Source organism: Pleurodeles waltl, chromosome 4_1 (assembly GCF_031143425.1).
Source record: "Pleurodeles waltl isolate 20211129_DDA chromosome 4_1, aPleWal1.hap1.20221129, whole genome shotgun sequence".
NCBI classification, from domain to species: domain Eukaryota; kingdom Metazoa; phylum Chordata; class Amphibia; order Caudata; family Salamandridae; genus Pleurodeles; species Pleurodeles waltl.
The window spans coordinates 93,460,399-93,477,640 of NC_090442.1; the positions used below are offsets into that span (position 1 = coordinate 93,460,399).

Below are 17,242 nucleotides of genomic sequence, written 5' to 3' on the forward strand. Positions count from 1 at the left end.
CAAGTGTGACTGAGCATCCTGTGTTTAGGGTTGTCTGAGTGAATGTACAAGGGAGTTGTCAACTAAACCTAGCCAGACGTGGATTGTAAGGCACAGAAGGATTTAAGTGCAGAGAAATGCCCACTTTTTAAAATGGCATTTCTAAAATAGTAATATTAAATCCAACTTCACGAGTCAGCAGGATTTTGTATTACCATTCTGGCTATACTAAATATGGCCTTGTTACTCCTTTCAGATCAGAAGCTATCACTCAAACAGTAAATGAGGGTAGCCCTAATGTTAGCCTATGAAAGGAGCAGGCCTCACAGCAGTGAAGAACTAATTTAGGGGTTATACACTACCAGGACATGTAAACTACACAGGTACATGTCCTGCCTTTTGCCTACACAGCACCCTGCCCTATGGATTACCTAGGGCCTACCTTATGGGTGACTTATATGTAGGAAAAGGGGAGTTTAAGGCCTGGGAAGTACTTCTAAATGCCAAGTCAAATTGGCAGTGAAACTGCGCACACAGGCCTTGCAATGGCAGGCCTGAGACACGGTTAAGGGGCTACTTAAGTGAGTGCCAATATCAGTGCTGCAGGCCCACTAGTAGCATTTAATCTACAGGCCCTGGGCACATATAGTGCACTTTACCAGGGACTTATAAGTAAATTACATGAGCATGTTTTAAGGGAGAGAGCATATCAACTTTAGCACTGGTTAGCAGTGGTAAAATGTGCAGAGTCCTAAAACCATCAAAACAGTGTCCAAAAATTGGAGGGAGGCAGGCAGAAGGTTAGGGGTGACCACCCTAAGGCTGTCAGGTCTAACAATCTCCTTTAACCTGAATCATATCATTCATATGCAAATTCCAGAGAGAGGCAAGAATGCAGGTCCTCATTTCCAAAGCTGGCACCTCAGCTGCTAGACCTCATATCCTCTTCAATAATTTGCATATCAGCTATATCTTCAGACTATGATAAACATTGTCTTCTAATTTTGTTTCACCTTTCCTACTGTCAGGCACTTACGGGTGAAACTACAGGGCAACCAGTGAGAGGACATGCAGTAAACTGTATTGTAATTTCACTCTCGAATCTCACCGGACAATGTCACTAATCAAATCTCCTTCCAGCCACGGAGGCATTACATCACATAGTATTAAAACACTACTTCACTTTTCAAATTTACCCGACCTCTCTCATTCTAGCTATTCTATTAAAACTATTTTTTTTTACTGATACTGCTAAGCACTACCAGTTACCAAGCCCAAAAGACAGGAAAACTATTCAAAATAAAAGCAGGAACTAAAAAATACAAATTAATGAAAAGGAAAAAAACAATGACTATGACGGACAATATAGGCAATACAGATTATGATAACGATGGACAAAAACTGGGCAGCATGAAGAAATCAGTTGCTAAATCTTTAGTGTTGAGATGCACCATTCACAATAAAACTGATGCAGGCTAAACAAACATTGTGATGCAGATTTATTACCCAAAGTAAGATAAAGTTGAAAAAACACACTACAGAATTGGCTTTTTAGTTTGGAGAGGTGTTTGGTAGTAATTATATACAGCAGTGGGTGCCAGAAATCTCAAAGGGTAGGGGATTGGTGGTGGAGCTAGGGGAAGGAGAAATTAAAAAAATAATAAAAATAACTTACCATTGTGAAGGAGCCGCCTCTGGTTTTATTATATATTATTCTCTTGAGGTTTCACATCACTGTTGTCATGCCCTTATGGTGAGGTCACTGGGTTCCCTGGGGCTCTATGACAGTTGACAGAGAACAGGCGTGAAAACCCCTGTGGTGCTGTTGATGATATATTAAACTTCAAATATACAGCATTATCCAGGCTCCACTGCTTACAGTTTGGCAGCCAGTACCTGTCCCTGGTAACTAGCAATATGGGATTTCAGCCCATCTAAAAAGACTTAGGGCCTCATTTACAACAAACTGACGCATCGATCACGATGCACTAGTTTGCTTGTGCCACCCTGTGCTCCCCCTAACGACACCATGGTAGCGCTGTATTTATAATACAGTGCACCATGGTGCTCGTTAGAACAGCTGTGCCAGAATTTCAGACACAGTTGTGGCGCTATGCTGGACTAGCATAAAAAATTATGATGCTAGTCCGAGAAAGCCTAGGAAGCCCCATTGGAAATGCTCTAGCATCACTATAACACCTGCCTTAAGTAGGCATTTGAAAATGATGCTAGAATGACGCAGTGAAATCTTGTAGATTTCACTGCACCATTCCTGCTGGCCTCCTGGCAGGGAAACACCTCCTTTGCATACATTATACCTGGCACAGGTATATTGTGTCTCATGAGTTTACAAACTGGCACAATCGTCCCATTGCACCAGTTTGTAAATGTGGCGCTGTGTTGGGGGACTGTTTGCGCTGCTGTAGCTTAAAAACAAATGATGCTACGGCGGTGCAAGGGGGCTTATAAATGAGGGCCTTATTGACTTACATGGCCATGGAACTCATTAATCACTGCCATTTCTTCAAACGTGATCTGCAAGGCTAACATTAAGCCAAAGTGTTAACCTGCCTGTCAGCATGCAACTTTACCATTAATTAATCCACAGAAGCAAAGATGTTCTTCTTCTGGTTGATTGTCTCCCAGTGCCATCTAGTGAAAATATCTGGTATCTTCATATCAGCTTCTGCAAAATCTAAAAAATTCAAGCATTAAAAGCATTTCTCTACGAAGAAAAGTACAGTGAATCACACACTTCTTTTTGGTAGATAAAAAGTGCCCATGCTCATTAAAACATAGTAATTCACACACTTTATCTAAAAACCTTGATAATAATGTATCACAGCATTAACACTATAATATATTGTGGATCCTGCCACTTTGGCCTGGCAAAGTATTCCTTTTGCCAGGTCCAAGCCTTCCTTAATACATATAAGTCACACATAAGGTAGGCCCTGGACAGCCCCAAGGGCAGGGTGCAGTGTATTTAACAAGTTGGACATGTACTCTTAAGCTTTACATGCCTTGGTAGTGAAAAACTCTTAAATTCTAATTTTCACTACTGCAATATCGCCCATTGGATAACATTGGTGTTGCCTTATTGTTTTTTATAAGTGTAATTTACAAGTGGGAAGAGACAATTGTTTCATGTTTGGTGTCTATGGAATTCTAATTTAAAATCCTAACTTGTAGTGAAGTTGGATTTTAAATTACACCTGTGAAAATGCCTCTTTATAAAGTTGACATTTTCTTGCCTTAGACACTTGGTGCCAGCAGCCTGTCTCTAGTTGCATGACTGGGTGTAGTTGACAGTTGGGCTTCATAGATTTCTCCTAGACAGCTGAACACAATGGTGTGACTGGATGGGCCATCACTAGCAGGATGGGAGAAAGGAGATGGGCCCAGCCTCACTTATACCTGATCAGGCTGTGCCCTATATCCACACAAGGCTGCATTTCCTCTGTATTTAGTCTGAAGCCAGGGCAGGTAATGCAAGGCACTTGTGCAATTCAAAGACATGCCTCTAGAAGCTTCTACTCACTTCAAAGGCAGAACTGTGTCTAAAAGAAGGACCTCCGCTGCCAGCTGTTCAATACACTTATGGGTCTGTGAATACTCTGCCAGGAAGAAGGGCTGCTGTGCTGCAACAAGGACTGCCACTCTGCAAAGAACTGCTACCCTGCTGTGCTGATGTAGTTGGAGGGAACACAGATGCAGAGGACCAATAAAGTGTGTTTTATTCTTGCAAATACATTACACCAGCGACCAGGAGCGCCCTACACCTCCGAGCCTCTCCAGCAACTAATTAACATTGCTGAGAGACTCACAGATGCTATTCTGCTTCCCGAGCATGGAACCATGGTCAAACAATAACATGACTGAGCATTAAGTTGCAAGGACTTTTGAAGCCACGTTTTAGGATTGAAAGCTTCATGAAGCCACAACATTACTTATTAACATTTCCTTGGTCATAGAACAACAAATGAATAACTTGAACAACTAAGTGATAACATGATTAAGAAAAATCATACAGTCCATGTCTAAAGCACAGCAAAGAGAAATTAACAACTTTTACACACATTTGTATAGCGTTGCAGACAATATGCGTGGTGCAGGCACACAGTCTGGTGAAGAAAACCATGTCAATCTAACAAATAGTCCTTAAGCCTGCTGGGTAACCTTCTCTGGTGGCCCACACCCCTGACTTCAGACCAATTTCTTTCTGAATTGAGAGAAGCTGAAATGGTATCCTCCAGGACTGAGTCACCTGCAGGAGTCATTGCTTGAGTGGTTGATGGCAACACTCCCTGCTGTAACCAATTAATCTACTCACACTGTTCTGTGCCAAATCTAGGGTGTCTCATCATGATGTTCACTTGTGAACCAGTAAGGCCCACCAGACTCCTTTTGTTTCACCAATCCTTAATCTCAAAAAGGGCTCACTCTTTGCTCACCTGTTTGACCAAAACAGATGATAAAAACCTTGATGAGCCTGATACTATTTGCAGTATCAACCCGCAGAGTACTTTTACAGCTCAGCCAATTAGGAAATAAATTAGTATGTACCTTCCTACCTCTAAGCAATGTAATGGAGCCACAGTTGTTGTAACACCATACATTTTTACAACCAAAATTCTGAACATCTTGCCCAGAGGAAGTGGCTGTTTGAAAACCCTCCTTCACTATTCCATTCCCCCTCTCAACTAGCCCATAAGAGCAAGGAGAGTAAAGGGCAATTTTGAGATGGTGAATGTCATGAAGTTTGAGAAACATGCACATACGATGTGACATTATCAGTAACAATGAATTTCGGTGACCCCTCAATCGTAAATACATGTTCTAAGACTCTAATGGTGTTGTCAGTTGTAGGAACACAAAAGGATGATGGACGGAGTGCTGAACAATGCAAACACTCACCCCAGTCACAGATCTGAGTTTAATCCATCGTTCTTTTGCTCACCATGCCACCCCAGGTTGGACCCAGCCATATGCAAATCAGTCTTGACCCTGTGCCTCATGAGAACAGTCCAGCCCGAACTGTCAAGCCAGGTCCTCATTTTATTTTGTTTTGTGATGTTGCTTTGTGCCCCCTAAGTGGCAGGGGTATGCCCAGACGTGGGTCCCTTGCTCACTGCGCCACTGGATTCAAGCTAGCCTGGTTGATGAAGGGTGTAACCATGAAACCAGTTCCAGGATGCTTGTTTCCTGTCCAGGGAGGACCTGGCCTGGCAGTTCGGGCTGGACTGTTTCCATGGGGAACAGGGTCAAGACTGATTTGCATATGGCTGGGTCTAAACTGGGGTGACGTGGCGAGCAAAATAACGATGGATTAAATCCAGATCTGTGACTGGGGATGAGTGTTTGAAAAGTTTCAGCACTCCGTCCATCATTTTATTTTGTTTTGTGATGTTGCATTGTCAGTTGTAGGACCCGCACAAAATAGAAAATGCATCCACTTGGACTGGTAATCTACCAATAGAATAAGATACCGGTTGTCACTGGGTAGTGCTTCATACTGACCATAAAGACTAAGCCCAACCTTGTCCCGTGGTTCCCGTGGAAATAGAACTGGATAAAGTGGGGTATCCGTCATTTTCCATCATTTGTCAGACAGAAGATACTCAGTACACCCATCAATGATGACTCTTACCTGAGACTCAAGGGAGAGCCATCAATAACATTGTTGAGGCTGGCATGTCTTATTATCACCCAATTGTCCTTGATGAGCTGTCTGAATGATATCTTTCCACAAGCTTTCTGGCAGAACGAACAAGTCATGAAGCATCACCACATAGTCCATCTCTGACAATTTGGTAGCTACTTGTGTGAAACCCTCCAACTCCCCAGAAAGACACCTGTTCTCTGGCCAGCCTCCTGTTATAAAGTCTTTGATCAGACTAAGGTTGGACTCTTTGGAGTAGGCTTCTTGCCAACTTCGTTTAATTATGGGCACACACTCTAAAACCGCATCAGGGGCTGCTACTACACACTCAGTATCCTCCACATCATCTCGCTTATCTTCTAAAGCTTCCCATGACAAGCAGTCAGCTCTGAAATCCTTCCACTGAAAGATGTTTGATGATAAAGTGGTACTCATGCAACATAGATAGCAAGTGTACAAGTCTAGCTTATGCTTTACTCACCCCCCCACCACTAAGAACATGCATTAGTGGTTTGTGGTCAGTATACACCTCAAACTCATGCCCCCAGATGTAGGATCTAATTTGCGTATTGCCAACAGGCACACAAGAGACTTGTGCTTTATAGTGCTGTAGCACGTCACAGCTCTCGACAATGTTCTGGACATAAAACAGATCATGTGCTCTTTGCCTGCAACCCATTGCCCCCTGCCTTCTTGAGTGGTACTTAAACCTGTGAATACTTTCAAGGCGGCATTTCAAGCAACCCCGCCAGCTACACGTTGCTCTTCGCTGATGACGGCCAAATAGCCAGAAACACGTGTCCGAAGATACGGCACTTGCCGCACCAACTTATGGTGAAAAACTTTCAAAACTATATTCAAATTTGTGCTAATGACTGCATTTACCATGATGCCTTGGGTTCACAAATGCTGGAATGGAAGACAGGGTGCTCCTCGTTTTGACTGTTGTAATTAAGGCTCCCGTGAGCCTCTGAGCTGACGAGCTCGGGTGAAGCACCTGTGCGCCTTCTTGAGTGGTACTTAAACCTGTGAATGCTTTCAAGGCGGCATTTCAAGCAACCCCGCCAGCTACACGTTGCTCTTCACTGATGACGGACAAATAGCCAAAAACACGTGTCCGAAGATACAGCACTTGCCGCACCAACTTATGGTGAAAAACTTTCAAAACTATATTCAAATTTGTGCTAATGACTGCATTTACCATAATGCCTTGGGGTCACAAATGCTGAAATGGAAGACAAGGCGCTCCCCGTTTTGACTGTTGTAATTAAGGCTCCCGTGAGCCTCTGAGCTGACGAGCTCGGGTGAAGCACCTGTGCGCCTTCTTGAGTGGTACTTAAACCTGTGAATACTTTCAAGGCGGCATTTCAAGCAACCCCGCCAGCTACACGTTGGTCGTCGCTGATGACGGCCAAATAGCCAGAAACACGTGTCCGAAGATACAGCACTTGCCGCACCAACTTATGGTGAAAAACTTTCAAAACTATATTCAAATTTGTGCTAATGACTGCATTTAACATGATGCCTTGTGGTCACAAATGCTAGAATGGAAGACAGGGTGCTCCCCGTTTTGACTTTTGTAATTAAGGCTCCCGTGAGCCTCTGAGCTGACGAGCTCGGGTGAAGCACCTGTGCGCCATCTTGAGTGGTACTTAAACCTGTGAATACTTTCAAGGCGGCATTTCAAGCAACTCCGCCAGCTACACGTTGCTCTTCGCTGATGACGGCCAAATAGCCAGAAACACGTGTCCGAAGATACGGCACTTGTCGCACCAACTTATGCTGAAAAACTTTCAAAACTATATTCAAATTTGTGCTAATGACTGCATTTACCATGATGCCTTGGGGTCACAAATGCTGGAATGGAAGACCGGGTGCTCCCCGTTTTGACTGTTCCAAAAGTACCATCTAGCTCTTCCGTTCAAGTGAACTTGGCCCCATTTCTCAGCAAAGCCCTCAGGGGTTCTACTGTCTGTGCTTACCCATGTACAAAACAAGCAAAACCCAAAAACGACCATAGGGCATTTTTATCCTTAGGTGGAGCAATGTTACATATTGCTTTGATCAAGGATTTAATCCCTCTAATAAGATGGTGTGTCCCAAATAATCAAGCTTCTGAATACCAATCTTGCACTTTTTTCACTGTTTAATTGTTTGAAGTGTTGAACAAATACTTTACACATTGCCTTTAAGTTATACCTGTCTGCTCTGTGCCAAGCTGCAAGAGAGTTGAGTACACATTATTTTCAGGATTGCTTGTGACTTACCATGAGTAAGACCCTGGTTGCTGCTTGACCAGGTCTCATGCCCCAGTCTACCAGTAACCCAATTTCTGACAGAATTGTTGGTTGATCCTGGAGCAGTGTTTGCTATAATTCCCCAATCTTAATTAGACAAAATATGACCACACACATCTCTACAGCCCAGTGACATACAGTGAAAGTGTTATGGCTGGGAGATTTACTAATCCCAGGACTTGTTAATTCCCTATTTTCATTTAAAGGTCAGCAGGCAGCAGCAGTAAAGATGAATATGTGTGTAACAATGATCTAGCCGTATTAGGTTGGGTTAAGCAGCATGATCTGCACATTGTGCTTGATCCCAGATCTAACAAGTATGTTTTAGGTATTCAGGGTAACAAGATAACAGTAAACAGTGCTAGACAATTTCACCAATGTTTTCAAAGAGATAATTGGCTTTCATAAGGGTTATAGTTATGAAATCAAATTGAAGGAGGCAGCAATACCAGTAATTGAGGAAGTTTCACATTGTGGTCAAGAAGGAAGCAAAGAAAATGTTGAGGGTATGCAGTGTGCGGGAATCTTAGAACCTGTTGATGCCTCAGAGTGGCTTTCTCCACAAGTAATCACAAAAAAGTGGATGGCCCTTTAAACTTTTGTATTGACTTGAGGAGCTTGAACCAGTGCATAGTGATGGGCAGTTTTCTTTTGCCGAGCACACCAAAAATTATCTTATTACTCAATCTTGTTAAATGTTTCACCAGATTAGAACTAAAATCCATTTATCATCAGATTAAATCACATCCCAAATCAAAAATGCTCACTGCTTTCATTACAATGGATGCCATGTTTCAATTTACAATACTTTCTTGTGGCTTGGCCTCAGATTGGAGCAAATTGTCACTCATGATTAGTAGTTTGTTTAATCAACATCCAATGTATGTTTTTTTCAGGACTATATTCTAACATTTTGTGCCTCAAAAAAGGAATGCCATGGTACTTTGGAGAAAATACTACAAGTACTAAGGGGAGCTGGTTTAACATTTCCCAAATAGGAATGTTAGTTCTTTTACCCTGAAAGCATGTATCTGGGGTCCACCATTACAGACCAAGGTGGCAAGCCAAAGGAAGCTCCACCTCCTCAGTAAAAAGGTAAATTATGCTGTTTCATAGGCCTAATTGAAGATTATGCACATTTTTTCAACAAGTTTCAGAGAAAACAGAACCCCTGAGAGAATTAAATAAAAAGGAGATTAGTTTGTAGGGGCAGAGAAACATGTAAAAGCAATTGAAAGCATAAAAAATGAAAGTGCAAGTTCACGGATTTCGATAGCATTTGATCCCAAAGATGCAACTTTATTACCAGTTGATGCCAGTGCTCATGGATTTGGGGAATTCTTATAAAAACTCAAAAGGGGCCAGGAATATCCAGTGCTGACCACAACCCTTTACTCAAAGTTTTACAAACCACAGGGGCCAACATAGGCTCTGCTAGAATAGCTAGAGTTGCTTCTTGCTTCCAAGAATTTCAATACAAATTTGAGTACATAGTTGGATGGAAAAATGTGCAAGCCGGCTACTTGTCTACATTGCTCCCAAGCGTTGTGTACGGTGGTGAACCCAGCTAGTAAGATGACAAAGAATATGTAATCATCAATATTGAAGACATGAGGAGGACACAGTCGGTTGCAATTTGACAGAGTTAGGCAAGAAATAACTGCGAATGGTGGAAAAGTGAAGCAGATTGGGTTGTCCCATTGTGCAGCTACGTGAAACTACAGAGTGAATTAAGCGTGCATGCAAAGTATATCCTTTCTAATCATCACCCTTTCTTTACAGATGAAGGCTAGTTTGGGAATGAATATTGTCAGCATCGTCTTTTCTGGCATTGAAATAATTATTGTTTCAATCGATCTAGGAGTTGATTCACCCATTCGCTGTCCATTTGGATTTTGTGTAAGTAAACCACATCAAAGTCAGATATTACTATAGTGACTAGGGATTTATTATGCTTGTTTGTTGTTACATAATCCTGTTCACTATTCCTTGTTTCCAAAGTCTACACAGTAAATTACTGATAAGTTGGTTCATTTAGAGATGGGTGGGTTTGGGTTATCAGCAAAATAATTGCATATGAACTGCCTGTCAAACTTGCAGTTCATCTACCCTTTTTATAGATGGGGGAAGTGGAGAGTTTGCACCAACAGACTCAGCTGAGCCTGCTTGTGCAAACCCTTGACCTTATGACCTGTCTGACACTGGACTGCTAAGGCACAGTGAAAGGCATCTGAAACATTTACAATTAATACGTTTTCTAAATTACACAACTGTAGGAGAGACTGAAATGCTAGCCATCAGACATATAAAAAAACAAGAATGACAGATGTTTATGAGTTTTACCCACTTTACAAGAGGACAGCTCTTTGAGGAACATTTAATGGTAACTATATATTTTATATTTATAAACGTGGAATTCTCCAACCAGGAGTTTCCATTGAAATTCCAGGAGGACCGGGTTCAGGCAAGAATTTCCTGATATCCACTTATTATGTAAATGATTTTCAATTTAATCATATGCAATTTTATCTTATGTCGATATCCTGAGTATCTGCCATGGATGGCCTCTCCTGTATCTAGTCATCAATGATCTACATCTTTTTCAGGTACAGGTGCTATGTTGTTCCCTATTTATTTGTAAGGCATGCAGTATAGAATATAATTGATTCTCGGCTACACAACATGTTTAAGCTGTGTCTGATGACATTGAACTGGCTTGCAGCTGCATAATACATGTAAAGATACAAACAGTACAAATTAATGTAAAGAAGCTTTCTCAACTGTATGCAGCAAAGAAAAGATGAGAAAATGTGCACAAATTCTATAAAGGCTTGGTGGCAAAGATGCACTACCATGTACATCAATGATGTTCAAAGTGGGAGACTGGTATTCCCCAAACTTCAAAAGGGTATTATTGGAAAGACCAGGAGTTCCATCAGAGACATGCACTTGGAGAAAAGCAACCATCAGGGGCACAGGACCAGTCAGCAATTTTTGATCCACCACTAACATCCTCAGACTCAAAACTATAAATTAGGATGATGGACATCAAACCATAAAGACCCCACTAGTGTTTTCCATCATGCTGCTCCCTTATCCAGTTTCTGAATTAAGGCCCAGATTTATTATGCCTTTGCGTTGTCCTTACATCACACAAGACAATGCAAAGACTAAAGTAAGATATATAAAACCACGCAAGGTGAGATGTGGGCTGCCATGTGTGACTTTCTTTAGAAATGCAATGCAATTCAGTGACTTGCACTGCGTTACATTACAATTCATAGTGGTAGATATTCTATGGGTGAAGCGTGGGCATAGGGTGTAAGCACCCTTGCACAGTCGTGCAAGGGTGTCTGCATTAGTGCTCGGATGCCTCAAATGTGCTGGCACAGGGAGATAGCTGAAGAGTGCAATGTCTTAGTAGACATAGTGCTGCTCAGGTCTCGCCCATTCACACAAAGAAGCACATTGATTTTGCTTGATGCCCTGGGTTACCCTTAAAAGTGTATGCTAGCATTTTTCCCCAAGTTACATTAGAAGCTGCAACAGAAGCCCTAGCTAGTTAGCAACACGATCTCTGGGAGTGTTCAACAAGCACAGGTTAGTCCTGACCTTTTTATATAGGAGCAATTTTTACACCTTTTGAGTAATTTTGAATTTTCTTTTCGATTTTTAAACAGCTATGGGATGGGGACAGGGAGACAAACAAGGTCTATGAGGAAGGCACTGGACATTGCAGAGCCTCATGGGCCCTTGGAGAAATGCTTGTCAAAAATCCAGTCAGTCCCCCCAAAGTAGTGACTAAGGCCCAGATTTATGAGATTTTGGCACAGGTCAGCGCAGCAAGTCACTTTGCTGCACTGGCCTGTGTTAAAAGGAAAAGGCAGGAATGTGCCATATCTATGGCATACGCAAAAAGATCAGATAATGGACGGAATGCTAAACAAATCAAACATCCGCTCCCAGTCACATATCTGGGCCCAAACCCATCATTTTTGTGCTCAACATGCCATTAGTCTGGACCCACCCATATGCAACTCAGCCTCGACCCAGCTCCTCATGAGTATACACTTCCCACTTAGGGCGACAAAAGAGAAGGGTATGCTCAGACATGGGTCCTGTGCTCACTATGCCACTGGATTCAAGCTAGCCTGAGTGATGATGAGTGATACCCTCAAATCAGTTCCAGGATGCTTGTTTCCAGTCCCAGGAGGACCTGGCCTGGCAGCTTGGTTGGACTGCTCCCATGGGGAGCAGGGTTAAGACTGGTTTGCTTATGGCTGGGCCCAAACTAGAATGGTGACCAAAAAAACGATGGATTTAGGTGCAGATCAGTGGCTGGGAGTGAATGTTTGATTTGTTCACCATTCTGTCCATCATCTGTTCTTTTTGCATTTGTCTCCTATGTGAGAAGGGTATGCCGAGACATGGTTCTCATGCTTGCTATGCCACTGGATACAAGCTAGCCTGGGTGACGGGTAATTCCCCGAAACCAGTCCTAGGATGCTTGTTTCCAATCCAGTGAGGACCCGGCCTGGAAGTTAGGGCTGGACTGGTCCAATGGGGAGCAGGGTCAAAACTGATTTGCATATAGCTGGGTCCAAACTGGAATGGCATGGTGAGCAAAAAACTCAACAGATTTAGGCCCAGATCTGTAACTGGGAGTGAATGTTTGATTGGTTCAGCATTCTGTCTATCATGTCTTCTTTTTGCCTTTGTCAACCTAAGAGGGAAGGCTGTGCCCAAACATGGGTCCCTTACTTGCTATGCCACTGGATTCAAGGTAGCCTGACTGATGAGGTGCGATATCACGAAACCGGTTTCAGTATGCTTGTTTCTAGTCCAAAGAGGACCTGGTCTGGCAGTTTGGGCTGGACTGCTCCCATGGTGAGCAGGGGCAAGACTGATTCAAGCTAGCCTAGCCTTTTAGGGGTTACACCCCTAAGATAGACAAAGGAAAAAACAAGGCAAGGAGAAATAGTGATATTCTCCTTTTTACACCTCGTAAGGCATACGGATTTGGCGCAAACCCAGGTTTACAAGATCTTGTAAATTTGGGGAATGCGTCAAATTCCATGGGTGTTGCATGGGAACACACTCCGCAATGCCCATGGAACACCCTCCCCGCTGCTTTGTCTTACTTCATATTTATGGATCCATTTAAAGCCACGCAAAGTGGTTTTGCGTGGCCTCATAAATATGATTGAGTGGTTTACTACACCTTTGCATCTCAAAAAGTGAAGCTGTGAAGGTGCAAGGGCCTCATAAATAAGGGCCTACCTTTATGATAAGCGGGAAGTCCTAATCAGAAGGTTGGTCAATACAAAGACCCTGACTCTAACATTTTGGCTGATAGGCTGAATATACAAGTGAACCATGATAGATAACGCCCTCCATTTGTCTTTTTGCAGCCCTCTCTGGGTCCCACTGAGGCCCTCAATAGTTTTATTTGTAGCCCACCACAGTTAGTGTTCAAACTCCATATGGCTTTTTTCCAAACCCCTAAGGTCTCATTGTAGCACACCATTAGTTTTGTTGCATCTTGTTGCAGCCTTCTTGGAGTCCTGCTGCTGCACTCTTTGAATCACAGTTCTTGATGTTTCTTGGCATGCAGCTAGCATTATGGACATGATCAATGCACCACTTCGGCACCAAAATGCAATAGCTAGTAGTCGTGGGAGGCAGTAAATTCCTAAATATCAGAATTCTGGAAACATTTTGTTTGCTAAAATGATAGATCGAAACAAAATGACATGTACTGAGGGTTTAGTTATTAATGAGTACTAAAAACCACAGAAAATACAACACACACACAAGCGCACACAGCCCAATGATCTGAACTTAGTATTACACAAAATTGACTGTTTTGCTATTGAAGTCAACCACTATGGGACCAGTTACTTCAATATAAGTAAGGATATTAAAAGGGCTCAAGACCCTCATATCTCAGGGCTACATTTTCACTCTAATTTTCCCTTTCCAGCTGTAGGACTCTTTATTCTTCAGGTCCTCCAAAAATGAATCTCATAAGATTCTCTAAAGAAGATCGGCTTAAGTTTAGGATGTGTGCGATTAGCGCATGATATAGCAATACAAAGAGCAACAAATACAACTCCCCATTAATAACAGAAGGTTCGCCAAGATTTTTTTTCAGATATGTAATAATATTTTTCACTCAACATGACAAAAATGATATCTAAGACCATCTCAGTAGTAGATAGCATTCAAAACACATACACGACTATAGGAAAGAGGTTTCACAAAATAAGATTTGAGCTCTGAATGTACGGCTCCTGCTGTCTTTAGCGTTGATGGCATTTGGTGTGACAATATTTTTGGGCACTTCCCCATCACCTCCTTCTCCATGGATATGCTCACTGACGGCCTCCAATATTGCTCCTCATCTCTACCTAGCCTTTCTTTCACATTTATTTTATTGCACTACTGTCGGACTTGGCCCTCTCTGCGGGGTCATCCCCAGACATTTTGCCTTCCTCGTTCATTTTTACTGACCTCATTTTTGCTGGCCTTGGGACTCCATGTACTTTACCACTTAACCAGTGCTAAGGTGCTTGTGCTCTGTCCCTTTTACATTCCAACATTGGCTTGTACCTGGCATATTTAATTTACTTTCTATAAACATGTTAGAGGCCTGCCATTGCAGCGTGTGTTTGGAACTGCCATTTCAACCTGGCAACGTAAACCTTTTTCTAGGCCCAAATCTTCCTTTTTAATACCCTACTGGTGGCCCCAGACAGCTCTGAGGGCAGGGTGCAATGTATTTAAAAAGTAGGGCATGCACTTTTAAGTTATATATGTCTATGTACTTTTTCACTACTGCAAGGCCTATCGTTCCATAGGATGACATAAGAGTTTCCTAATTACATTTTATAAGTGTAATTTCTTAATGGGAAGAGATGACCAGTTCATGTTTGTTGTCTCTGGAATCATGATTTAAAATCTGAACTTATGGTGAAGTCAGATTTTAAACTGCAATCACAAAAACTTTTAGAAAGTTGTTTTTTTCTTGCCTTAGCCATTTAGTGACTGTAGCCTGTCTCTGGTCACATAACTGGGTCTAGCTGACTGTAGAGCTTCGCATATTCCTCCTAGACAGCCATACACAAAAGGAAGCTTAGATGTGTCTGTTTAGGCCATTGTAGGAGGCTGGACTGGCTTGTAGTGAGTACCAAGGGGTACTTGCACCTTGCACCAGGCCCAGTTATCCCTTATTAGTGTATAGGGTGTCTAGCAGCATAGGCTGATAGATAATGGTAGCTTAGCAGAGCAGCTTAGGCTGGACTAGGAGACGAGTGAAGCTCCTACAGTACCACTTAGGCCCTCATTTTGAGCCTGGCGGGCGGCGGAGGCCGCCCGCCAGGCTTCCCCCCTCCGAAATACCGCTCCGCGGTCGTAAGACCGCGGAGGGTATTCCGAGTTTTCCCCTGGGCTGGCGGGCGGTCTTCACAAGACCGCCCGCCAGCCCAGGGGAAAACTCCCTTCCCACGATGACGCCGGCTCGTAATAGAGCCGGCGGAGTGGGAAGGTGCGACGGGTGCAGTTGCACCCGTCGCGTATTTCAGTGTCTGCTTTGCAGACACTGAAATACTTTTAGGGGCCCTCTTACGGGGGCCCCGCGACTCCCCCTCCCGCCATCCGGTTCCCGGCGGGAGAACCGCCAGGAACTGGATGGCGGGAGGGGGAGTCGGAATCCCCATGCCGGCGCAGCATGCTGCGCCGGCTTGGAGGATTCCTTTGGGGCAGCGGGAAACCGGCGGGAGACCGCCGGTTTCCCTTCTCTGACCGCGGCTGAGCCGCCGCGGTCAGAATGCCCCGCGGGGCACCGCCGGCCTGTCGGCGGTGCCACCGCGTCCCACGGCCCTGGCGGACTTGTTCCGCCAGGGTCGTAATGACCCCCTTAGTGTCATATGCACAATATCATAAGAAAACACAATACACAGTTATACTAAAAATAAAGGTACTTTATTTTTATGACAATATGCCAAAGTATCTCAGAGTGTACCCTCAGTGAGAGGATAGGAAGTATACACAAGATATATATACACAATACCAAAAATATGCAGTATAGTCTTAGAAAACAGTGCAAACAATGTATAGTTACCATAGGATGCAATGGGGACACATAGGGATAGGGGCAACACAAACCATATACTCCAAAAGTGGAATGCGAACCACGAATGGACCCCAAACCTATGTGACCTTGTAGAGGGTCGCTGGGACTATTAGAAAATAGTGAGGGTTAGAAAAATAGCCCACCCCAAGACCCTGAAAAGTGAGTGCAAAGTGCACTAAAGTTCCCCAAAGGACAAAGAAGTCGTGATAGGGGAATTCTGCAGGAAAGACACAAACCAGCAACGCAACAACAATGGATTTCCAGTCGAGGGTACCTGTGGAACAAGGGGACCAAGTCCAAAAGTCACAAGCAAGTCGGAGATGGGCAGATGCCCAGGAAATGCCAGCTGTGGGTGCAAAGAAGCTTCTACTGGACAGGAGAAGCTTAGGTTTCTGCAGGAACGACAAGGGCTAGAGACTTCCCTTTTGGAGAACGGATCCCTCACGCCGTGGAGAGTCGTGCAGAAGTGTTTTCCCGCCGAAAGACCGCCAACAAGCCTTGCTAGCTGCAAATCGTGCGGTTAGTGTTTTTGGATGCTGCTGTGGCGCAGGAGGGACCAGGATTCGCAAATTGCACAGGGAGAGACAGAAGGGACGTCGAGCAAGACAAGGAGCCCTCTCAGCAGCAGGTAGCACCCGGAAAAGTGCCAGAAACAGGCACTACGAGGATGCATGAAACGGTGCTCACCCGAAGTTGCACAAAGGAGTCCCACGTCGCCGGAGACCAACTTAGAAAGTCGTGCAATGCAGGTTAGAGTGCCGTGGACCCAGGCTTGGCTGTGCACAAAGGATTTCCGCCGGAAGTGCACAGGGGCCGGAGTAGCTGCAAAAGGCGCGGTTCCCAGCAATGCAGTCTGGCGTGGGGAGGCAAGGACTTACCTCCACCAAACTTGGACTGAAGAGTCACTGGACTGTGGGGGTCACTTGGACACAGTTTCTGGATTCGAGGGACCTCGCTCGTCTTGCTGAGAGGAGACCCAAGGGACCAGTGATGCAGTTCTTTGGTGCCTGCGGTAGCAGGGGGAAGATTCCGTCGACCCACAGGAGATTTCTTCGGAGCTTCTAGTGCAGAGAGGAGGCAGACTACCCCCACAGCATGCACCACCAGGAAAACAGTCGAGAAGGCGGCAGGATCAGCGTTACAGAGTTGCAGTAGTCGTCTTTGCTACTA

At 43.9% G+C, this 17,242-nt stretch overlaps 1 protein-coding gene across 1 annotated transcript in view; it reads left to right on the forward strand.

Annotated features, from left to right (window-relative positions):
- Nucleotides 1-17,242, forward strand: part of LOC138287420 (membrane-spanning 4-domains subfamily A member 15-like) — a 182,062-nt gene that overhangs the window by 86,086 nt on the left and 78,734 nt on the right. The window contains exon 6 of the mRNA XM_069227836.1: nt 9,721-9,837. Coding sequence (XP_069083937.1) covers nt 9,721-9,837 — 117 coding nt within the window. The remainder of the gene's footprint in view (nt 1-9,720; nt 9,838-17,242) is intronic.